This window comes from Vicia villosa, linkage group LG2 (assembly GCF_029867415.1).
Source record: "Vicia villosa cultivar HV-30 ecotype Madison, WI linkage group LG2, Vvil1.0, whole genome shotgun sequence".
Taxonomy (NCBI): Eukaryota; Viridiplantae; Streptophyta; class Magnoliopsida; order Fabales; family Fabaceae; genus Vicia; species Vicia villosa.
This window is the reverse complement of record NC_081181.1, coordinates 19578994-19604439: the sequence shown is the minus strand read 5'-3', so window position 1 is coordinate 19604439 and position 25446 is coordinate 19578994. Positions and strand designations below refer to the sequence as shown.

Here is a 25446-nt window from a genome sequence, read left to right as displayed (position 1 = left end):
CTCGGACTCTCTAGTCCATTCTATAACACCGTTAAACCGTGTATCAATCGTTAAATAATAAATCAAAACCTTAAAATAGAGTGCGATATAATCAATTGCCCCTTTTCCAATTCAGTTGCAGCAATTGTCTTCCCCATGGCTTACGTCGAACGAGGTATCATCATCATCTTCTTCTTCTCAATCATTTAATTTTTCCTTTCAATTTTCTGTATTATAACTGTTTAGGTTTACGTCTTGATTCTGGTACCTTCAATTTGATATGTTCATCCTAGTTAACCCTAATTTACCAGTTTTTCTATGTTATAACAATATATATGCTGGTTTTACATATATTAATGGGTTTCTCTGAAACTAGGGTTTTCAATTTGGTTGTGAATGATGTTTTCATTTTATTATGGGTTTACTGGGAGATTTGTAGATGTATAAACTATAACCTATCGTTTTGAGGTTAAGAGTTTCGTTGTTTTGCATTATCTTGGGTTCAATGTAATGGGAGTAATGCCGAGGTAGTTATTTGTAGGGGAAGGTGGTTGTTGTAATGAGAACAAAATAGTGGAGTGATCTAAATAGATGTACTAGGGAATTAAGAGCTTTTTTATGCATTAATATCTCTGATTGTCTTTGATGTTACATGCTTTTCCCTTTGCAAGGAATGATACTGTTAGGAACCCCAGAGAGATAGAAAATTTATAGAAAGAATCAAAAGGAAAGCATAGTTTTATTGAACGAGTGATTGTGAATAGGAGATCTCCGGTTCACAATAAACCACTTCTTTAACTTACGACTATCAAGAGAAATTATTAAGAAAGATCTCGAGATTAACGATTTAGATAGAAACATAGTCATGGATAGAACATTATGGCGAAAGTTGATTCGTGTAGCCGACTCCACTTAGTGGGATAAGGCTTGGTTGTTGTTGTATCAAACATTCATAATTTTCTGGTTTCTATATGTTTCTCCTATTTATTCATGACATTTTATCTAACCACCCAACGATCTTAACTAATCCTGACAAAAACCCCCATTCAAAGTTTATAACTCAACTAGTAAACTACCCGTGCTGCCGCACGGGTACATTTATTTGATATTATATATATAATTTGTTTAGATATTTAGAATATTGAATGATAAATATAATTATATAAAAAATTATATATTTATGAATTTGTACAGGTTAAAATAATTTTGTATAGTTAATTTGTATTCAAATGCATACTGAAAGCAATTTTTATCAAAAACAAATTTGCGTGAATTTAACTAATCGTATCCCGTTACAAATTTATTTAATACGATATAGATTAGATTTAAATATACATGTAAATTTGAAATGAGTTATTTAATTATAAAATGAATAATAATAATAATAATAATTTAAATTTAATTTGAATATTTGAAAATAAGAATTTCATATCTCAAATAAAGACAATTATTAATTAAAATAAAATGGTTATTTTATTGATAGTGCCCCGTGAGAAAAATAGAAAATTTTGACATTTGAAAATAAGAATTTTGTGTCTCAAATAAGTATAATCTTAATTAAAATAAAATAGGTATTTTGTTCATAGTGATCCGTGGGAAAAATATAAATTTTAACATGTAAAAATATTTTTTTTAAAAATTATGAATAATTTTGACATTTGAAAATAATTTTTTTAATAATTATATTAATTCAATTTATTAAAATTTTGAGAGAAAAAATTAAAATGAAAGTGAAAATATTGGAGAGAAAATTGTAAGAGAGAGAGAAAAGTAAATAGAAATGAAATGAAAAATAAATGTGGAGAGAGAAGTGAGATAGAATAAAAGTAATATTATAAGAGGATGAAATTTGAAGGAGAGAGAATGAATGGAAGATAGGTGGCAAAAGTGGGTTGAATGTGGGGTGAATAAAATGAGTTGATTATGAAATGACAAAAATAACCTTTTAGCTTTGAAAATTATTTTTAAGAAAAGGGCATAATTGGTAGTGTGGTGGACTTTAACTTTAATTGCTTGATAGTAGATTTGCAGAATCCACTTCTGTAGCTTCATCTGTCTCCCTCTTCCGGCAATATCTTGCTAATGCTGGTTACCATATTTTGGTTAGCCTCTGGTGACTCCAATGGTCTTTGGGGATTGGTTGGACTGTTTGACCTATTTAAATTGGATATTAGCAACAACTGCTGTCTGAAAATTTTGATCTGACAGTTCCGGTTGTTATTCCGGGCTCCGGGAGCTTAGAGTCGTACTCTGAGACTGCCATAGTACCCATTTCCACCCTCAACTTTGTTCCTAGTGAAATATCTGCCACAGTATGAGCTTTGTAGTTTGACACATCTATTGGTGAACCAGAGCTTCTTCACAGTATGTTCCTAGTATGAGCCCTGGGATTCCCTGACATTATAGACATTGCTATTGTCTTCTCTGCTTGTGCTTCTCCTTTGTGACCTCAAACATGACCATCATGGCCTGCATTAGAGGTCAATGCCTCTGCTCACACTTTACCTTCAACTTATCAAGTTCTACATCTTAATCTCTGATTCTCCCACGTTATATTCTCACTTTACAAGTTTCTTTTGCATCACCATAATTTTGATTTCTCATGTTTTACCATCATTTAAAGCTTGATAGTGTTCTCCCACAGAGGTTGCTATAACTCGTGATTGCTCGTTTGTACCCTTCAATAACATCCTACATTACTCCATTTCTTCCCTTTTAAGAGTCCAACAAGTCAAACCGGTCTGTTAGGAACCAAAAAATGGGAAATTGACACAGAATAAAAGGACAAATTTATTGGGTGAGTGATTGAGAACAGGAGAGAGATCTCTCTTCTAAGGAATTCCTCATTTTCCCATCACAAAGGATTACTTCCTTTATACAATAATGAAATGCAATACATAATTATTTCTTCTATTTATACATGATATCTATTCTAACTAATCAACTATCCTAACCACTCTGAGTCTCTGACTCCCCTTTATTTTTTGTTCTAAACATTATATATTTTACTTATTTTTTCAAAATGCAATCAGTAAAAATGTTATATAGTAACTATGAAAATGTTTTGTTATTTGTTTTATTATTTGATATTTCTAAAAGGGAAAATGATATAATTATTGTTCCTTTTAATTTAATTTAGCTATAATAATAATAAAGTCATTATTAGGTTTTTGAGAAAAGAAAAATGAGTCATCATATATTATTAAATACCTTTTCTATAGTAATGTTGAATTTAGATTTGGAGTATGAACTGATCCTTCCCCCTCCCTTTCACATCATTTTCTCGCTGTTTGCTTGTGAATTTTCTCGCTGTTTGCTTGTGAAGGCTGGTGATCTGATTTTTGAGTGCTGATTCAGTCAGCTGATCGGACACGTGAAGTTGGTTATGCTTATTATTTCTGTTGATCTATTTTTCATTTTTGTTTGCCTGAATAGTGTTTTAAAGAAGAGTGTGACATGTTATTGTTATGTTCTGTTTTTGTTATGTTCTCTCTGCCGTTGCATGATTTGATAGCATTATGGGTTGTGATCTATGTAAGCACAAACACATACATTGGACACAACACCAACACGTCGACACTGATAGTAATTTGAACTTAATTACAAGTGTTGGGACACACATTTTTTCAGAGGTGTTGGTGCTACATAGATTGTAACTTTAGAGGAAAGTTACCAACTATTCTGTTGTGCCTTTAGAACTTGATGTCAGGAATATTATACTATACTTCTCCTGACATGTATGACATTTTTTCAGCTATATTGAATCTAAAATAAATCTTGTATATAATTATTTCTTTCTTAACATCACAAATGGATGTTTATTTTTGTGTGTGTGCAGGTGTTGTTAAATCAAAGCGATCATTTTGGCGAATCAAGACATTCACTGATTTCTTTTGGGCCGTTGTTAACTTCATCGGCGTGTTTTTCGCTACATTGTTCTCGGTACTAATATGTTTCTTGATGTCTATTATAGATTATATGATAGATCTTGTTCCGAAATTGATGTATTCTTATGATGTTTTCATCACCCATTAGCTGGAGAAGTCAGATGCCTACAGGAAAGGTTCTGGTAAAAATTGGGGTGGCGGCAGTGGTGGCGGCGGCGGCGGTGGCGGTGGTGGCGGTCCTCGCGGCCCTCCTCGAGGTGGCCTTGACAATGTTCGTGGAATTGACCATAGTGAGTTTATATTTTCTACATTGTTTTGATCTTTTGGTTATTTAGATTTTTATTTTCATTTTCTAGTTTTCACTTTTGCTAATAAGTAACATCTCTATTGAACTTTCAGGTGCAACGCCTGCATGCGGCTCGTGCTGTGGTTGAGTGTGTTAAAAATCGCATTTGTCTATATTTGTTACAGTTTGTATCTGATTTTCAACTTGTGCATGACTAACCGATATGACTTTCAAGCTATATATGTCTGCAAATAGGTTGAAATAGCAAATTTTTTGCATAATAATCCTTAAAACCATACAATTATGCAATATTATCATGCTTTATATGCTATAGCAAGTGCTTTTTAAATATAAATTATGTAATATTTTGAATTTATAATTTGCTGATATCTATTACTCCGTGGTTCTCTACAAAAGGAACAACATTAAACTTAAGGTCGTTGGTTAAAGAAAACTTAGGTTATGAAATAGTGAGGCGTCAATACAAAGCATTTGATTATGGATCAATACTAAGCAAAGATAGAACAATATTGTATAAAGTTTAGGAATTGCTTATCTCACCCCACTAAGTGGGGGAAAACATTAATGAAAATTCGAAAATGATTTTCTCGGATGCATCTTGAGTCTCACCTAAAACACACTTCAAATGAGTCTTATCTTAATTTTTTTATTAGATTTAGTTTGAAGATACACTTTTGGGATTCACTTAATACTAAATTACACTAAATTCATACATAATGAATCCGAAAGTATAATTTTTAGTTGAATTTAAATGGTTGCATTGTTTTGTAAAAAAAATAGTCTTTTTAGTTGAATTTAAATGGTTGCATTGTTTTGTAAGTTTGGAAATATATTTTTGAAAGTATATATTTCGAAATAAGTTTATAGTTTAATTCAAATGGTTGCATGGTATTTTGTTGGAACAAGTTGAGGTTGTGCTTTACAGGGTTTATCCCTTGTCTTGATTTCGTGTATGAACAACATGAACATGAATGAAAGAGGTATAGATGAGTTATGGAGGTAGTGCCTGTGTTAAACTCCATAATTATTTTTGTCTCTAATAAGAATGCCAATGATAACGATAAGAAGTACCAAAACTTTTCAAACCTTTTTACTTTTCCATCCTTAAACCTCTAAAACACTTATACAATAAAATTCTAGCAATGTAGACTTTGAGAGATTTCAGCAACTCTTTTCTGGTGGATCGCCTTTGTTTTGTTTTCGAAAGTATATTTTTAGATTTATTCTGAAAGTATATTTTCGGACTCTTTTTTTTATTTGCCAAAATTAAGGGTTGACTCATTTACGTATGCATTTGACGTATTTGAAGTCTGTTGAAGATGAATTTTTGACTTTTAGAGATAGTTTTGATTTTTCACTAAAGTTTGAAAACAATACTTAAATGTAACTTTCGTTAAATGTTCAATTGAAATGAAAGATAAAGTGACACATATTAAACTGCAATATAATTGGCGATGAATTTAGTAGGGAGGACCACGGTTTAATCTTCCGCAACTACAATTGAGAGGAGGCTGAAACTACTTGATGTCAGAACTGACCTTCGAACCAGACTAAATTGTGGTTATAAAAAAAAATTACAATACAATTGAGCTTTCATTGATCGATCAAAATCTATTATATGTGATCAAGTATTTCCTTCTAAAAAATTATAGTCAAGTCATACCTAGGAGAACAACGCTTTGGTCTCTTGTCTCGAGATAAGTTTGAATAGATAGATACGTTTGAATAGATAAATCAATTAAGATGAAAGTTTAAAATGTTTATAGTAACCCTATTATCATCATGTTCGCATAAGCTCAATTCTAAAATTTCTCTTACCGACAAGATTAACCTTTTGACTATTGCACCAATTGGGGACCATTAAGTCACTACTTCATTCTTCCACACCTCAGAATTGCTCTTCAATACCTCATCAATTTACTTTGAATAGAAAAATCAAAAGAATCAAACTACTAGAAACAATGATATTTTATGGACTAACATAAGTCACTCTCACTACATAAGATTCAAAGATCCAAACATTCTTTTCGAAGTAGAAACTCACATGGTTAAAACCTATAAAGATTAGTGTAGTTACATTTGGATGTTGGTAGCTTTAAGGGTGTTTTTTTTTTAAAGTCAAAATATATTAAAAAGAAGTTTGCTACACATAAGAGAGTGAAGACCAGGCCAAAATCCACTCAATAAGATTTGATTTTTTTATAAAAAAAAAGTAAACTTAGCCTATTTTTTACACAGTCTTTCCTAACATTCAAGAGTAAAGATTCAAAATAAGTCTAAAAAGTAGATCTAGAACTATCTACTTGCAGGTATAATCAAAAAGTGATGAAAACGCATAGGTAAGCAAGATTTGCTTAACCATGATGATGTCATAGTTTTGATGATGACAATACGTGAAGTTATAAAAATTATTGAAGTGGTTATGATGACAAAAACACATGAAAATAAGAAAGTACTAAAGCTAGTTCGAGCAGTCAAATATGCACAAAATGGTTGATCAAGATATTCCTCCTAATCAAGCTAAAGAATCAGAGTTTATTATAACCAGTTAGATCTTTACAACTCTCTGATGATGGTAACTGACCTAAAGATATCTCAAGCCTCATCCAAAAGAAGGTTCAAGTGAAGGGTTTATTTGATTGGTATATTTGATAAAAGGACTTGAAGCTTCATAATGTGAAAGAGAGGAAGTTTAAAAGATCACTTTATCGCGCTCGTTTGAGCGATCAGAGTATTGTAAAAAGACAAGGGCGTTTTTGGAAGTGTTATTGCTAAAACAAACACACACAAAAGAATTTTTGAAGCCTATATTTTTCAAATAAAATTACGAAAAATGTTTTTGGAGTCTAGGCAGTTATTTTGGAAACATTCAAATTGATTAAGACAAGTTTTTGAAATGTCTAATCGATAAAAACAAATACCTAATCGATTAGATGAGGGTGAATCAAGTCCATATCGATTATAACAATGTCTTAATGAATGATAATGACTCTCTATCAAAATCTTTCAATTTGGATAGCAATGATCAATTATTGCAAGTTACTAATCGATTAGGTCATTTATCTTGCCCATAAAACTGTTTCCTACAATGAACCAATTCTATAAAAAGAGGCTTCCCTTTAATTTTATTTCATTCAGAAAAACGTGAATATCTCACTTTTCCTCAATCTCTCAATCTCTCTAAATCATTTCTTTCCCTCTCATATTTTTAGCCATGATGCTTTTTTTAGTATTGAAATTCTGGCGTTCATATTATAGATGTCCTAAAGGATATCGAGACAACGTTTTCAAACACACACAATGACAAGGTATAAAAGTGCAGTGCAAAAAATTTAAAGAACACAAGTAATTATTTACCCAGTTCGGTATCAAAAATACCTACTCTAGGGGCTACCAAGCCAGGGATAGGTCCACTATGATAGTATCAATTCAAAGTACTATGCAAACAACCTCCGGTTCACACGTAAACAAACTCCGATTTACTGACTTCTCACCTAATCACTACCCGTGCTAACTTATACCTAAGACTCACCTAGGTATAAGGCCTTCCTCAAATCTCCCTCACAACAATTACAAATATTAGAAGACACACTTCTAAAACACAATCATTCAATGCTTAACAACTTATGAATGAACACATAACTTACAACTCGATGAAAACACCAATCTCTCCTATCAATAAGATATTAGAGTGACTCACAATAGACAAGACTGCACAAACCCTAACACAAACTTTAATGTAAGTTTCTACAAAATAATAGGTTTGATGCTTGACATTTATAACAATCTTCTGGTCTGGATTTGGGCTTCAAATCGCTTAAGGGCACTGTAACACCCCATATTTTATATTTTTTTAATTTAATTGAAATTTAAATTAATTATTGGGATTATTGATATTTTAATTGGATTTAACTGAAAAATTGTGGAATATAAGCTATTGGGCCATGTGTCGTGCTTAGTGAAAGAGGGGTGCTAAATTGTTAGGCCTTTTACTAAGTTATGTTTTATTTTTCATAAAACAAGAGAATTGGAAAATAGAAGGGAAAAAGAAAAAGAGGAAAAGAGAAGCAGACACGTGAAGGAGGAGCAGAAGAGGAAGAAGAATCAAGATTTTTGGCTAAGGTAAGGGGGGACTCTTCCAATTACCATCTATTATTGGGTTATAGATGATAGTATTGAAATGAGTAGGTTGTTTGAGTCAATTGAATTATATGTTATGTTTTGGAAATTTTGGGTTTTGGGATTGATTTGATACAGTTGCATAACTGATGAGTTGTATGATTATTAGATGACCCATAAAACATGTTTGATTTGTGTTATAATGTGTATTCTTGAGCTATTTTGTGATTGTGTATGTGTTGGCTCGAATTTGTCTGGAATTGAAATGGTAGAATGCTGTCAAATGCTGATTTTGTTGTTGTAGGTTGTTTGTAACTGGTTACGGGTAGGCTGTAATCGATTACAGACTGAATAAGTGGAATAGCGAGTGAGTTACGTTATTCATAACCGGTTACGCTATTACCTGTAACTAGTTACGGCTGTGTGGAAAATAATAGCGAGAAGGTTATGTCATTCGTAACCGGTTACGCTGTTTACCGTAACCGGTTATGTTGAAGTGTTTTTGAAAAATATTGGCTTTTGCGTGAGTGTAATCAATTACGTCCTTTCTGTAACCGGTTACGCTGAGTCTTTTTGTACAAAAATTGAATAACTTTAGAAACTCGTAACTTTCGAACGGTTAGCCTATTTTCAGTTCCGTTTCGAGCAGGATGGAGCTCGTGAGATATCCTATGTGTTAGGATGGTGAAATGGGCATAGTCTCAATTTTATTTTAAATCACGATTTTATTAATTGATGAATTATACATTGTTGATATATGTGATGGAAATGTATCAATGTATGATGTGACTATAATTTGATTATGAGGTGATTTGCTTTGAATGTTGCTGGACATGTACATACTTTGTGGTGATAACTATGGTGAGTTATGTTGAGACGATGTTGTTCATCGGACCGGTGATGTTGTAAGTATGTGATATGTGTGCATGCATTCATACTCATTTTGGTGGCTGAATTCCGGTGATGTTATGGATTAGTGAGGGCATAATTCCTATTGTGTGGAATTTGTGCCGGTAGGGGCGTATCTTGGTGATGTGTTGGATCGGTCAGATGGGTTAATCCCATGTTGGTACCACATGCATAGTGTCAGTAAATTACATATGCATAATTTATAACATGATTGGAGGATTTCCAGTGTTATATTTTTGATGTCGTGTTTGGTTGTTGCTGTTGATAAATACTTTTCTGGAAATCTGAATATATTTCAATTGGGTGAATGATGTGCTTATGATATGTTATTATTTATGACTTAATAACATTTGTTAATTGTGAATGAGATTCACCCTTACATGTGTTTATTTTCAGATTGAAGAGTAACAACTTGATTTTGGTGAGGATTGGTTATAGGCTAGTCCATTAGTTCGCGTCGGTGTCATGCTCTGATTTGTAACATTGGGGAACGCTAGTTTAGAGTTTATGATCATACTCTATTTTATTTTTTTGGATTAAATTTTGTTGGATTATGCATTGGTGTGGTATGTTTTTCCGTTTGAATAAGTTTCTGCTCTGTTAAACATGAATTTATATATTTGGTGAATCGTTCCTAAGTGAAGCATGACAACTGAAATTTTAATATCTGGTTTATATTTAATTGTGACTCCCTTGTTTTCATGTTTACTCTGAATAATTATTATAATTGCCGCGAGGTTTAGAAGGGTGTTACAGGCACTCCACAAAATCTTCTCCACGAAGATAGGGCCTCAAATATTAGATTCCTAAATATTCTCCATATTACTTAATCAAATATCTTGAAAACAGAGACAATCTCATATCCCTTAAATCAAGCACCACATAGGATTGCATAATATTCCAAAATACCATGCACCTGTACATCAACTAACTTCAACAGAACCCGCTGTAACATGTCAGACGCGATGTCGAATAAAATCTGCATAAGACATCTTTCTTGACATGTCTTCTTCAGTTGAAGTGAATGGAACATCTTGTTCAACATGTTCCCATAAGTTAGTTTTACCAAACATACTACCAATCAAAATACATAGAATTAACGATCTCCCCATTTGGCTTATTTTGGCTAAAACAACTTAACAACCCAGTGTCTGAAAATACATCAAACACAGACAATTCTCAGCCCTTTACATCTCTCTTGATGATTCTTCAAGGTGTTTATCTTGATTTATATCAAGGTTAATGTCTTTTGATTCTCCACACTTGAACAACCTTTAGTAAGACCCTACAATTTTCAATTGTAAAGCCATTGAAAATGGGATTAAGCTCTAGTGAGGATGAGTACATTGAACTAGTATAAATTTGGTATTTATTTTTCTTCTCCCTACCTCTTTTACATTTTAGTATAATTTTGTATATTTTTAGTTTGTGTCTTTTAAAATATCATGCTATCTAAATCTTTACATGACTTATAGTGATTTAATATATAAACTTAGGTCTGAGATGAATCTAGTTCATTAATTATTATATTCCTTGATTACAATTGTAAAGACTTTTTATTTTAGGTTAAACAACCATTTGATATGAATCAATTTTGAACTAAGTGTGAAAATTGAGTTATGATCATTTTTATATTGCTTGTCAAAGAAACTTCATATATGTCGATTTTGTTGATTTTTAATTGTCTCAAGCAATTTTAAAAAATATTGAAACATATGGTTTTTCAAACCATCTGCTATATTTTCCTTCTGCATGCTTTTTGCACATCATTTTATTAAGCTCTAATTTTGTAAAAGAAAATATTTTTGAAAATAGTTTTAGGGGATCAACTCTATTCAACCCCTTCTAGACCATTCAATTTTCATATCCTCCACCAATATTCCTCTAACACTTCTGTTTTTTCAAGATTAATTAAAATAGCCAATTTTTTTTCCAAGAAAGAATTGTTCTTGTTTATGTTTGGACCATTGTTTGAGCTTAAAATATTTTCTTCTTGTTCATTGGTAGCATCCACAAATTATGAATCATTAGAGTTTAAGTTTTCTGTTGCAACCACTGATTGAGGGGTATCAAGATTAACCTCCAAACAGCCATGGAAAGAGTTTAAGAAAACCCGATGATAAATTCCAAGCACTTGAAATGCGCATTACCATTCCTTATATCCTCAATAGAAGAAAAAGTGAACTTGAAGAAAACCATTCTTAGAGAAATTACACTCATTTCCTTAAGCCATTCCATAGTGTAGCAAGCTTGTTGCGAAGGTTGCACTACCCTTATATATATTGCTTAGTTCTTTTCCTCTACATTGTTATATTCATATAAAAATTCTGAAAATACCATCTTGATCCTGTTTACAATTTTAACACATTTTGATTTTGGAATACTTTATGTCTAATTAATGTTTTTTCCAACTACTCCAACTCTCTTGTTCTAAGCAAATTATTTGCTACTTGCACAAAAGTACTTCATGTATAAACTATAATACAAAATACATTTTAGTTCAAAAGATTTAGTTTAAAAGTAAGTTTTTTGTCAAATCAACATGTAATATCCCATCATTTATTTTGCTTCCTAATGTTTCATTATGAATTATGTAGAAGGACATTATATCCTTTTTTTATATTATTTCATTTGATAAATTAGTTTAAAATATTTTTAAATTAATAAATCAATTTTAATTTTTTTAAACGGAAATAACTTTATTATTGATTCAAATATTTTTATAAATAATGTTAAAATAAAAATAATAGTTGTATATATGCAAATTATTAATCTATTTTTTTCTTCCTTTTTAACCTTTTATTTAATATATATATATATATATATATATATATATATATATATATATAGGGCATATCAAATGAGAGTAGTAGTTAACGTGAGAGATGAGAGAAATTAATTTAAACCGTTGGATCTAAATCAATGCTTCAGATTTATTTCTCTTTTAAAATTGTCACGTGATATATATATATATATATATATATATATATATATAAACAAATGTACGTACCAGACACGAATCGAATCTGTGTATACTGATATTTGTCATTAATCAATCTATAAAAAAATTGAAAAAAAATTTGTTAAGAAAAATAGAAAGTTTCTAGAATGCACATGTTGGGCAAGCTATTCAAGTTTGGTAAGTGACATGTTATGTGGTCCAGACGACGTTGACGTGACCATATATAAGATTTAAGTGACATCATCAATTTGATCAAAAAATAAAGTGACATCAACATTATTAGTTATGATATGCTTCTAGAAAAACAGTAAAAACATATAGAAGATTTATATATCATATAAATTTAAATAAATAATAAAAACATTTAATCATAAATAGCATACAATGTAATAATCATAAATATATATGATTAAAACATTATTCTATTTTTATGTGGATGTGATAGCCGAGTTGGTATGTATTAGTTGAATTAAATAAATATAATTTGTAAATCTATGATTTAATCTTTGTTTTTAATATTTATTATATTTTTATTTTAATATAAATAAGGTTAAATTACAGTTTTGGTTTCCTGTTTTGGGTTTTCCACGATTTTGGTCCCCTTATTTTTTTTTAAATAGTTTTGGTCCCCCATCCCAATTTTGATGTAACTGTTCATGCACTGTTCATGTACGGACATGTTCATGTACGGACATGTACTGTTCATGTACGGACATGTACTGTTCATGCACTGTTCATGGACAAAATTGGGATAAGGGGCCAAAACTGTTTAAAAAGAAAATAGGAGGACCAAAATCGTGAAAAACTTAAAACAGAGGACCAAAATTGTAATTTAGCCTATAAATAAATGATTGATATGTATAAAACACTATATTCAATACTTTAGGATAAACAAAATAAAATAGAAAATTGTCAGAAAAATAAGTTAACATCGTAAGCAAAATAAAACAAAACTATTAAAAAGAACTACTATCATAAAAAAAAATTAATCATGAATAAGAACACATTTTAATTATTATAAATAACAAATCCATTAAAAATTAATTAACTACACGTCCAAAATGTATAAACTATATGTAACAAAATTTTGTATAATAAAAGGTTTTGAGTATAAATTATATAGATAAATAATAAGTCACTCTTGAATATAATATATAAATTTATAAGTTATTTTATATATTATAGAAAATAATAAAAATGTAATTTTTAAAAATATTATAAGAGTATTAATAAATAATATTAAATAAATTGTCCAAATCAATATACTTGTTGCTGTTGTATTATCAATAAATCATAATTATATTTCTATAAATAAAAAATTAGTAACTGTCGCATATTTTTAACATTTTCATATTTTTAAAATTCATTATGAGTATTTTTTATACGGGTACGTTTTTAGTGTAAATGTCATATTATTACAATATTATAAAAATATAATACATGTTATCATTTACATCAACATCAAGTTTAAAGTGTATTTTGTCCTTTAGTTTAAATTGAATAGGTAAATAAAACTGTGTTACTTAAAGACCAATCCAATACATTGAGGTCGAAGATAAATTTTAAAATAAAATATTTAATTAAAAATATGATAGTTTTGGTTAAATTTGCTTTTTAATTTTTTTATTATAAAAAATCATTTATCATTATTATAATTGATTTTATTTAACATCATTTTATGCATAATAAAACTAATCTATTTAATCTGTGTTAAAATATAATAAATCTTGTTTTCTCTTATTTTTGTAATTTTGAACATTCAATCCAAAATTTTAAGATGTAATTTTACTAAAAGAAAAGCAATAAATATATTACAACCGACCCAAATAAAAAAGGTATAAACTACAATTAAAGCTTGCTTTTGAATATATTATTCTACATAAAATATATTTTAAATACTAGATGTCTTGCTTTGCCAAAAAAAAATTGTTGACTAAAAGAATTATTAAATAAATATTAAAAAACTAATATTCTTGAAAATGTAATTAGTTACTGAAAACAAAATAAAATACTAACTACTTAATAATATTATAAAAGATTAAAATTTACAAAAATAAACAAATAAAATAAATTAATTTTTTACTACTCCGGACTAAAAAACTAAGTTATATACCAATTAAACAAATGCACACTAACAACCACACAATAATAAATGTGACAGAATGTTAAAGTGTAGGCACCGAAAATTTTAATGATATAAACATAGTACTATCAACTTTATAAAGTAACAAGATTTGGTACCCATTTAATGATATAAACATAGTACCAATTGGAATGATATAAACATAGTTCCAATCTGAGGTCTCACTCATGATTATTTAGTTAGATATAGATCTACAAAGATTATAAGACCTAATGAATATGATGTAGGAATATAACTTACAAAAAAACAAATTTATAGGTAAGATGTAGAAATATAACTTACAAAAAAAAACAAATGTATAGGTCCCCATATTAGTACCAACAAAAATATCAATTTAAGAACTCCTCAATGGCAAACTTCATTCTTTTAAAAGGATTCAATATTTCTATTCATCCTAGAAAACTTTTAAGAATTCTTGAGGTTTTGTGGAATTCCCCTCCTAGGGGATGGATCAAAGGAAACATCGACGGGATGACTTGTGGTTCGTCTTCTATGACGGCTTGTAGAGGAATTTTCCCTAATGAGGGCGCTAACCATATTATTAGTTTCTCTGCTTATATTAGTTATGGTAATTATTAGAACTAATGTCTATTACGGGCCAAGAATATTAAAATGGGCCCTTGAAGCCTTTGGTTCATATTATCCAAGCTTCAGCTATTACATTAGTGAGGCCATTCTTATATAGATGTAGAATGGGCCTTAGGTTACAAAGTAGAGCTACAAGGCCCAATTAGAATTAAACCAGGAAAATAACAAACTATATCTAATAGTGGAAAGTTGGTTATGTCGTTAACACCCCCCATAAGCTGGAAGGTAAACAGAGTGAAAATGTCGGCTAGTTGCTGTGAAGAGGAAACTGCTAGTAGGTGAAATAAGCCAAGGCGTAGTTTTTCACGAACAAGGTGACAGTCGAGGTCAATATGTTTGGTCCGTTCATGAAAGGAGGAATTGCTGGCAATATGTCTTGCGGAAGCGTTATCACAGTATAGCAATGCTGGTGTAGTAGTCTTGATGGGGAGTTGTTGAAGAATGTTGGTCAGCCACTGAAGCTCACAAACGATTGAAGCCATGGGACGATATTCCGCTTTGGTGGAGCTGCGAGACACGGTGGCTTGTTTCTTGGATTTCCAGGATATTAAAGAGTCGCCAAGGTAGATGCAGTACCCTGTTACAGACTTGCGTGTATCTGGGCTTGTGGCCCAGTCTGAATCTGAAAAAGCTTTAAGTTGAATTGAGGAACTACTGGGGTAGAAAAGTCCTTGAGCTGGATTGTTTTTGAGGTATCTTAACACACGGAGGGATGCGTTGTAATGGATGTCAGTAGGTTTGCTCATATGTTGACTGAGTTGTTATACAGAGTATGCAATGTCAGGTCGTGTGTTGAGTAGGTAGATCAGTTGGCCTACTAGTCTTCTGTATGTTGTGGGATTTTGCTGAGGTATGCCTTCATTGGATTTGAGTCTGGTGTCCCTTGTCATTGGTGTGGAAGCAGGTTTGCAAGCTAGTAATCCCGTGTTGGAAAGCAGATCCAATGTGTATTTGCGTTGGCAGATGTTGATACCTGAAGAATTTCTTGCAATTTCAAGGCCTAAGAAGTATTTCAGTATGCCCAGGTCCTTGATGTGAAAATGATGTTTTAATGTGGCTTTGGTTCTGTTGATGATGTCCATATTGTTACCTACAATTATAAGGTCATCAACATATATGAGTAATGCTGTAAATGCGTTGGGGGATTTATGGATAAAGAGAGAATGATCAGCAGCACATTGGTGAAATTCATTTGATAAGAGAACTTGAGATAATTTTTCAAACCATTGTCTGCTGGATTGTTTTAATCCATAAATCGATTTAGATAGTTTACAAACTTGATTTGGATAAGATGGGGTGATGCCTTGAGGTAAGGACATGTAAACCTCCTCATCCAAATCACCATGTAGAAAAGCATTATGTACATCAAGTTGAAAAAGATGAAGGTTTAAAGATGATGCTAAAGAAAGAAGTAATCTTACAGTTGTTAATTTTGCAACAGGAGAGAAAGTATCAAAGAAGTCTATACCTTCAATTTGTGTAAATCCTTTTGCAACTAACTTGGCTTTATGCCTTGCAAAGGTACCATCAGAATTATGCTTTGTTTTATATACCCATTTGCATCCTATGGGTTTCTTACCAGGAGGAAGTGTTGTGAAAGTCCATGTTTTGTTATTGTTAAGGGCCAGTAATTCATCCTCCATGGCTTTGATCCAATGTGGATGTTAGATGGCTGTCTTGTAATGGACAGGATCCTTGGTGGTAGTTATAGCAGATATAAAAGTAAAGAAAGCAGGAGATAATTTGTTATAGGAAACATATTTTGAAATATCATATATATGAGATTGGGATGAATGATATGCATTACAAACAAAGTCTTTGAGATATGCTGGAGCAGATTTGGTTCTAATGGATTGTCTAGTAGGTATTTGAGGATTGTTATTATTATCAATAGGGTTGTCAGCATTGGTTTGATTATCATAAGATTGGGGGCTGATGGGATGTGTAAGAGATGTGGGAGTGTAATACGGTGAACTGACTTTATTGAAATGTCGCGGTAAGCAAGAGTCGCCACCGACTTTTATTTTATCCAAATTAATAGAAAGGCTAAAAGAACAGAAAAAGACCTTTTAAAGAGATTTTGAGTTCGGGGGGTAATTTATACAAAGGGAAGGTGTAAGGCACCCTTTGCATCCATGGTTTTCCATGGGCTCTTAATTGCTTAGCTCACTTTGATATGTTTTGAAAATGTTTGCAGTGAATAAAGAAAAAGATTTGAATAAGGACTTTAGCTTGTAAATAAGCAAAGCCTTTTTGAAAGTTTTTGAAAAAAGAGTAGAAAAGGATTTAAACCAGAGCAAGCAATTAGGAGTTAATTACCTTAACATTGTAAAAGAGTTCTTTTAGCCTTTCAGGGCTATCCATACCATAGGAGGGTAGGAAGTCCTTTTATTTGGAGGTTGAAGGGTCGTCGTAGTTATCGTTCGCCATAAGACTGTCCCTGCCATGAAGAGGGCAGGTAGTCTAAGGGAAGGATAAGAATAGTCATTATTAAGCAACCAAGAGGACACCTCAGCAATCGAAAGGGACTATCACATCATATTGTAGGCAACCTTGAGGGACGAGATCATATAACCGAATCGAAAGCAGCATCATAGGGACGCATGATCTTTAGTGATGAGAATGAACTGAGGGCAACATTTGCTGAGGCGTCCTCGTATCCAAGGGACTTGACTATTCTGCACTGAAAAGGCAACAAGGCAATAGGCAACAAAAGGGGTTACCATAAAAGGTGTGTGGGTGCACAATCACGTGATTCAATTCAGATAATTATCTTGTAAATTAGTTATTATAAATTCAGTTCGAGGTTGCACTCCCTAGAATTACAAACCACGCAGTTATAATAACAATTTAAGTGCCTTCAAGGCCAAACAATACAACCAGGGAGCAGTTACAAAATATAGCCATGGGGAAGGGGAAGAAGCAATAATATAACCCAATAGAGCAATAGGTCAGACACAAGTAATAATATAAGGGAAATTAAATTAAAAAAGAACGAGTTTAGGGTTACCGAAGGTTTGAGCTTTGATTAGTTGGTTAAAATCAATGAAGGCAAAAAAAGAGGGGTGAGTGTAGGAGTAATTCATTGACTATTAAAGCAAAACCTAATTTAATTCATAAGGCAAAAATAACAGTAAAATGATATTTAAATAAGAAAAGAATTAAAAACTTAGCTTTTCGATTGGTATGGCGCGTAGCTGAAGGATCTTTGATTAGCCCTGAAAATTTGGCACAAAGAAGAGAAATGTTAGTGCATTACAAATTCGTTGATTGCAAACACAAACCCTTAACCTAAACCGAAAGAGGCAAATAAAGTAATATGATATTAAACAAACCCTAAAAGGTTTAACGAAATCAAAAGTTCGATTAAATATAAAATAAATAATTATCTAAATAAATATAGGGTTAATCCTAATTTTTAATTAACTAAACGTATAAGCAATATTATAAGAAAAATCGAGTTTTCGATTAAATGATAAATAATCATAAAAACAATTATGTAACAAAAACTTTATTTGAAAAACAAATACATAGAAAGGAAATATAACAATAAATAAATAAAAAGAAGAAGGAAAACGAAATAAAGGATTGTGTAATTAAAAAAAAAATTGGAAAAATTCTTAGCTTTGATCCGGTGTGATGAGACTCTGGGCGCCTAGGGTGGATCATCAGCTTGCAGGGCGTTGGATCTTGCTTAGCCTTGATCTGAGGGCTGGATGCAGGCAAGCATACCGTGTGCCTGCGTGAGGGGAAAAGCGATGGATCTGAAAATACAAATGCACACAAAAATAAAACACCCCAAGCAAGGTTCGAACTAACGTCCTTGCGCTCCAAGGCTTTGGATTATACCTGCTTCCACTGCATCAGTTTTACTTCGCTGTTAACATTGTCACCATAATATATTTTATAAGAAAACAATTTCAAGAAAACGAATTCAAATAAAATGAGCGCCAACTACTGTTCATCTTCCCCAGCGATTCTGAGTGTTTTGCCCAAGGTTTTGCTACGGCAAGCTTCGTAGCCGATTCCCAAAACGTGAATAGGGGACACGTCTCTGCGTGTTTCGATTGATGATGGAGGTTGGTTCACGTTCAAAGAGCTCCACATAATCGGTTGAGATGCTTTGTTTGATGTGAATTGGACTAGAAAATTTTTTCCTCTTCCTCTTGGCTCACGGTTTCATAAGCTTTTGAATATGTTTTTTCTTTGCAGCCAAATCCTCCCCATAGGGGATGCATTAGGTTAACAAAATTGGACTATATCTTTGTAATTTGCATGATTGAGATTTGATTTTTTTGGATGAATATCTTTTGTTCAAATCTTACTAAACTTGGCCAATATTGCATCTTTTTCCACCAATCTCCATGTGCACGATTTTGGTATGAAATCAGATACATTTTGATGATTGAAATTGGTTTAAAGATATCCTAATCATAATCTTTGATTTTTTTATAAGATTTATGTGAATTATATCACTTTTAAATGAATAAAAAATCCATATAAAATCAAATAAATCTCATAAATTCGTGGGAGTTGGATTGGATGTCTTTGATACCTTGTGGATCAAGATTGAATCAAAAAAGGTTGGGCCCATTTGCAAGAAAACTCATTTTGGTGCCTTTTATTTCACATTTTTTCCCTCAAAATTGTCCAATTTTGACAAGGCATATCTCCCTCAATTTTTAAGATATGGAGGAGTTCTAGGACTTTTTGGAAACCTCAAGATGTCTTCTACAAGCCACTTTGGAAGCTTTTTCCATTTGGAGATTTTATCTTGATGATATGGGCTTTGACAAAAAACTTCTTTTGGTTGACTTTCAAAAAGGACCTATAATCTTTTGATCCATATCTCTCAAATGAAGCATTTTTGGACTTGACTTGTGATAGACAAATTTGTAGAGAATTCAATTTCCTTCAAATTGAGCTTTGGATGGAAAATTTATGATGTTCCATGCGGAAGTTATGGCTGGTCAAAGTTCAGTTGACCTTTAGTCCAAAAAACCCTAATTTAGAAACTTTGAATTTTATTGATTTCTGAACTTTCCTTGATGAATCATGATCAATACTTGATCACATGATGAATGATACTTCAAGGTGAGAATGTTGACAAAAAATCAGGAACTTTGACTGTGATTTGACCATAGTTTGACTTTTAGGTCAACTAGTCGATTATTGATCGTTTGGGCCATTGAGTGGGCAATATTTTGAATTAGGGCTTGATACTTGGCATGAGGATACTTTGAATCATATGAAAGACCATGGAATCCACTTGAGATATCAGAAGTTCAAATTCCTTGATTAAATCAGAAACCCTAATTTTGAATCTTGTGCTTTAGGAGAAGAATGAGCTTGCTTGCAATTGGATATCATATGAGCTTGAGGAGACTACTTGAGCCAAGATATCTTGAAATGTGATGGGCAAATTTTGGGGTATGACATCTGCCCCTGTTCAATCTTCTTATACCTGAGGATGTAGATTGGCATGTGTGCCTGTCGGAATCTGAAGGTAGAAGAGGATTGAACACTAGAATACCCATAAATTTGCACTATCGGGGATGGGCTTAGAGATGCCACCCAGTTATTGAGAGAATTGATTGAGATGGGCTTAAAAGATGCCATCTGGATGTTGGGTGTATGAAGTGGGCTTAAAGATGCCACCTGACTTGATAGGTTTGGAAGTCAGAATGAGTTGTACATTAGACTGTATCAGAAGGATATAATTAGGATGAGTCGTACTTTAGACTGAATCCATTATATTGAGAAGTACTTGTTAGAGATTGATCGTGTCAGCACCGTTCGTAGTAACTGAATTAGATCTTGAAAGGATGATTGTGTCTACACCGTTCGTGATGATAGAATTAGATCTTCGAATGTTGATCGTGTCAGCACCGTTCGTAGTAACTGAATTGGATCTTGGAAGTATGATCGTGTCTACACCATTCGTGATGATAGAATTAGATCTTTGAATGTTGATTGTGTCAGCACCATTCGTAGTAACTGAATTAGATCTTGGAATGTTTTCGATTACTGCCAGGGGACTGATGTAGATATCATTTCCAGGGGACTAATATGATAAGGACCGACTGATCACTGCCAGGGGGCTAACATGATGAGAAGGATTTTGATTACTGCCAGGGGACTGATGTAACATATCATTGCCAGGGGACTTAGTATGATATTTCACTGCCAGGGGACTAATGTGATATTTCACTGCCAGAGGACTAATGTGATGAGAGTTTGATATGAATGATTATCAGAACGGATATTCGTCTAGATTGCTTTTGGAGAAGAAAATTTGATTTTGATGATATTCGTCCGCTCGGGAGCTTACCTGAAAAACAAAGTTAGAAGCATGTAATGTCATGATGCATGGTATGTATTTGTGTAATGATTGATTATGAATGATGTATGTATGCAACATATTATCGACAATGATAGTAAATTATAGAATAGTCTGGCGGGGAAAATAAATCCCTGACTGTTGTGAAGAGTACAGAGTATAAGTCTTCTGTTTTAGTAGGAACTCCCGCTCCATGCTCGAGGATACTCAGTTGGAGATCTTTGACTTCTGCTTGGGGATGAAATCAATTTGAATGATTGATCTGGACGTACCCTGACCGGGGATAAGAGATATGAATAACCCTGTATGGAGAAAAGAAAAGTATCGGGGAACTGGAAGTGTCGAAGATGTAAACTCCGTTGGGAAGCTAAATCTCTGTTGGGAAGAGAACATTTGAAGATATCTTCTCGAGGACTACTCTGTGGGGATATGATCCTGTGAAACCGACACTGTGAGAAGGCATGGATGCTTTTAACATTGCCCCCAGTATTATAGTAACTGTCATTCCTGGATTTGTAATGAATGTTGGTTGAAGTGTCAAACAGGTTTTGCACAGCTTTGTCTCTACTAGTAGGGAATTTGAATAGATTTGCCTTGTGAGGACCTTATGAGATGTGTACTATGGGAGACCTGCCCCTAGTAATCATAAACCGAGGATGATACCCCTGACTGATAGAGAGGTAGCCTTAGACCCACTTGGGTGCATGCCCCTGATTGATTTGTATTCTTTGAGAGATTCTCGAAATTTTGACTTGATTTCCCCAGATTGATTGGACAAAGCACGTCGTGCCCCTTGTGTTCATTGATTTCTAATCAACTGAGTCAGTGTAAGAGGTGTTGTTGCTGAAGTGGCTTCGTCTGTCGGGATGATTTTTAGTCATTAGTCGTACCTTGTGCAGATTCTTTCTGATGCTAACACTTGAAATTATGTAGCAGAATATGTTTAATAATGAATTCATGAGATGCAATGCATATGTCTGTCTTGTTTTTTTTTTTAAAAAAAAAACATTAAAACGGGAGATGTAAAAGCGTAATGTTTATAAAAACGTGATGTTTGTATAAACGAAATATCAACTCAGCATCTGTGGTAAACCTTAAGGAGTCAGGATACCTTTTTGATGACAGTATGCTTTCGAACTAACCATGCTTCAGTTAGGACTTTCAAAGGTTTTAACGTGGCTTGGTTCACAGTTTAAGAAACAAAGGATAATGGCTCAAAAATTTCTCTATACCCATCCCAATCTTCGTGATATTCTTCGATTCTATGCTCAGTTGACTTTGCGTTTAAGTCATAGCGTGGCTTGAAGTCGCAACATTGACATTTGATGATAGTTGAAGCACCGACAGTTTATTTGGACAGACAATCATCCTTTTTTGTAATTTTCTTTTGTCGAGGATTTGTAGTGACCTCTTTTTTGTCGAGGATTTTTAGCAACCTCCTTTTGACCTTGTTATCCCTAACTTTTGCCTGAACAGTTTATTTTGAGATTACAGTCAGCGGGATATTTCGATTTTTGATAAGTTTCCTTAATAGGTTTTGAATTAAAAACTTTTCTTTTTTCTTCTTTTTATGGATATTGACTGTCTGTCTTGAGAATTACTAGAATCCATCACCACTTGTGTAAGGCGACTGGTATAATTGAGTTAACTGAGAATCTACCCTGCCCCGGGTTATGATTAAAGGTTTCAATTTGCACATGAAATAAAACTTCTACTTCTTAGGCTCAAAAGGGGTTGACGAGGGATTATCATCCTTATATCTCCAATGTTTAGGAATTGAAACAATGCCTGTACATCGTCAGCATAGTCCGTTCAAAAGCATACTGTATGAGGTTACGGTATCGTTTTCGTCATCCTCCCTCAAAAGGCATACAACTTAGCAGGAGTTGAATAAACACAAAACATATGCAAAGTAAATACACAATTTAAAATGAGTGATAGCGAAATAATTCATTCAAGACAAACATATGCAATGCACTAATGATGATTATTAAAACAGATAATGTCTATCATAAGTCGAATGTTTAAACAAACAGGAAAGAAATTGCAAATGAAAGTAAATCTAATGATCTAAAAGTCCATCTTTCTAGCCATCCACAACATTAGCAATCTTGTTGTGATTAGGCATGGGAGCAATGATTACGTTAGGAGTCTCAAGAGGGTCGAACTCGATTTCACCAGCATTGATTATGTCTTGGATCTTAATCTTCAATGCCCAGCAGCTATTAGTGTCGTGCCCGAGACTATTAGAATGATAGGCACATCACACATTTGGATTGTGCTTAGCAGAGGAAGTGTTGATGTGTTGAGGAGGATCCCTCTTAGTAATCATTCCTGCCTTCAACAGATATTGCAGCGCCTAATCTAATGACATGTTGATGTTGGTGAATTGACGCTTAGGTGTATCTGGCTTGCGTCGTTGACGTGGAACTGCCCCAACATATAGGTTGCGTTCAATACGACTTTTCTGGTTGTACACCGCATTGACTTCATTCTTCCCATTATACGGCTTTTTTGTAGCACCAGATGAAGTAGCCACTTGAATTTTACCACTTCGGATTCCGCTTTCTACGCGCTCTCCAGTCAGTATCAGATCAGTAAAACCAGATGACGAACTCCCCAGCAAATGACTATAGAAAGGACCAGTCAGTGTACTTATAAACATGTCGACCAACTCTCTGTCAGCTAAAGGAGGTTGAACTCTTCCGGCCAGATCCCTCCATTTTTGAGCGTACTCTTTAAAACTTTCCTTCGGACCTATAGTCATGCTTTGCAGTTGAGTGCGAGTAGGTGCAAGATCAGCATTGTATTGGTATTGCTTATAGAAAGCAGTTTCCAAATCTTCCCAGGTATGGATGTTGGTACCTTCCAGTTGATAGTACCATTCCAATTGTGTTCTAGTCAAGCTTTCTTGGAAGAAGTGGATCCAAAGCTTCTTGTCAGCAGTGTGAGGTTGAATCTTCCTCACATGATTTCAAATGCAGTTTAGGACAAGAGACTCCATCATACTTAGCAAAGATCGGAGTCTTGAACTTCGGAGAGATAACAACTCCAGAGATGAGGCCTAGCTCTTCAAAATCCAGTCCGGGTACCTTCTGAATTTCCATGGCTTTCATACGTTCTTCCAACAGCTTGTATTTTTCATTAGGATGTTCTTCCTCATAGTAATAGTCTCCTTCTTCCTCAGAGGGATTGGCAGAATCATGGTTGCTCTTCGCCTCAGTTTTGACACTAGAATCATCATCTTGTTCATCGTTGTCACTGTCTTCAGAGACTTCGGCTTCCCTGAGTTGCAAGATCGGTCTAAGCTTTTTCCCCAGAGTCTTCTTGCCCCTCTTCTTCTTCTTCTTCTTCTTGGTAAGGATGGTCTTCACCTCTTCTTGCCCCTTGGATAAATTCAGAATCAAGTCTTGGAACTCAGCGTTTTGAGCTTGGAGATCCTTAACTGATTGTTCGAGATTCATGATGCTGAAATAAACAACGAGCAGGTGAGAAACCTGTGGTAGAAACCTGTGATGCAATGTTATGAATGCAGATGCAATGTTTTCAAGGATCTTTAAGGAATATAGTTAGCACGTTTAGAGAATGATTTGGTCGCATCTTTGTTCGAAGAAATCTGATTCTGGGATGTTCTTCTTTGGGATCAAGCTCACCATATCCAGTGGGTCATAGCCTCTGATTCGGGATACTTCTGAATTTGAAGGTATATGGCTAGAGGAAAATAAATCCTCTTTCCCCTTGATATGTACAATGTCTTTGATTTGGAAGGTACGTGGCCAGAGGAAAATAAATCCTCTTGCCCCTTGATTAGGAATTCAGTCCTTGATAGGAGTACCTGAAATTATGCGCCCTAAATCCCTAAGATCCTTGAAAGGGTTAGTTAATATGATATGTTATGATGTCATGATGTCATGCACATGTAATGCATTAAGTAAAGCATAAGGTAATAAGGGCGAAATGTCCTACAGGCAAAACCTGCAAGGAAATCAAGGGGTTAGATAACAAACAAGTCACACAAGAGTCATAAGTTTAAAGGCTTGCATGAAGTATGAACAGGTGACTACCCTTCCCCAATAGGTACTTCTACGGATAAGATTGAATTTAGTAACAGGGTTCTACCAGTTATTCAGAATTGTCAGCCCTTCTAAAGCACCCTCGGACATGATATAGTCGTATCATGCAATGATACTTTAAGAAAGAACCTATCTGAAT

At 33.3% G+C, this 25446-nt stretch overlaps 1 protein-coding gene across 1 annotated transcript; it reads left to right on the top strand.

Annotated features, from left to right (window-relative positions):
• LOC131649490 (uncharacterized) lies at nucleotides 1-4485 on the top strand. Its single transcript, XM_058919251.1, has 4 exons — nucleotides 1-154; nucleotides 3818-3921; nucleotides 4015-4156; nucleotides 4266-4485. The coding sequence occupies exons 1-4, from the start codon at nucleotides 136-138 to the stop codon at nucleotides 4298-4300; spliced, it is 300 nt and encodes a 99-aa protein (XP_058775234.1). The 5' UTR covers nucleotides 1-135; the 3' UTR covers nucleotides 4301-4485.
• The last annotated feature ends 20961 nt before the right edge of the window (nucleotides 4486-25446 follow it).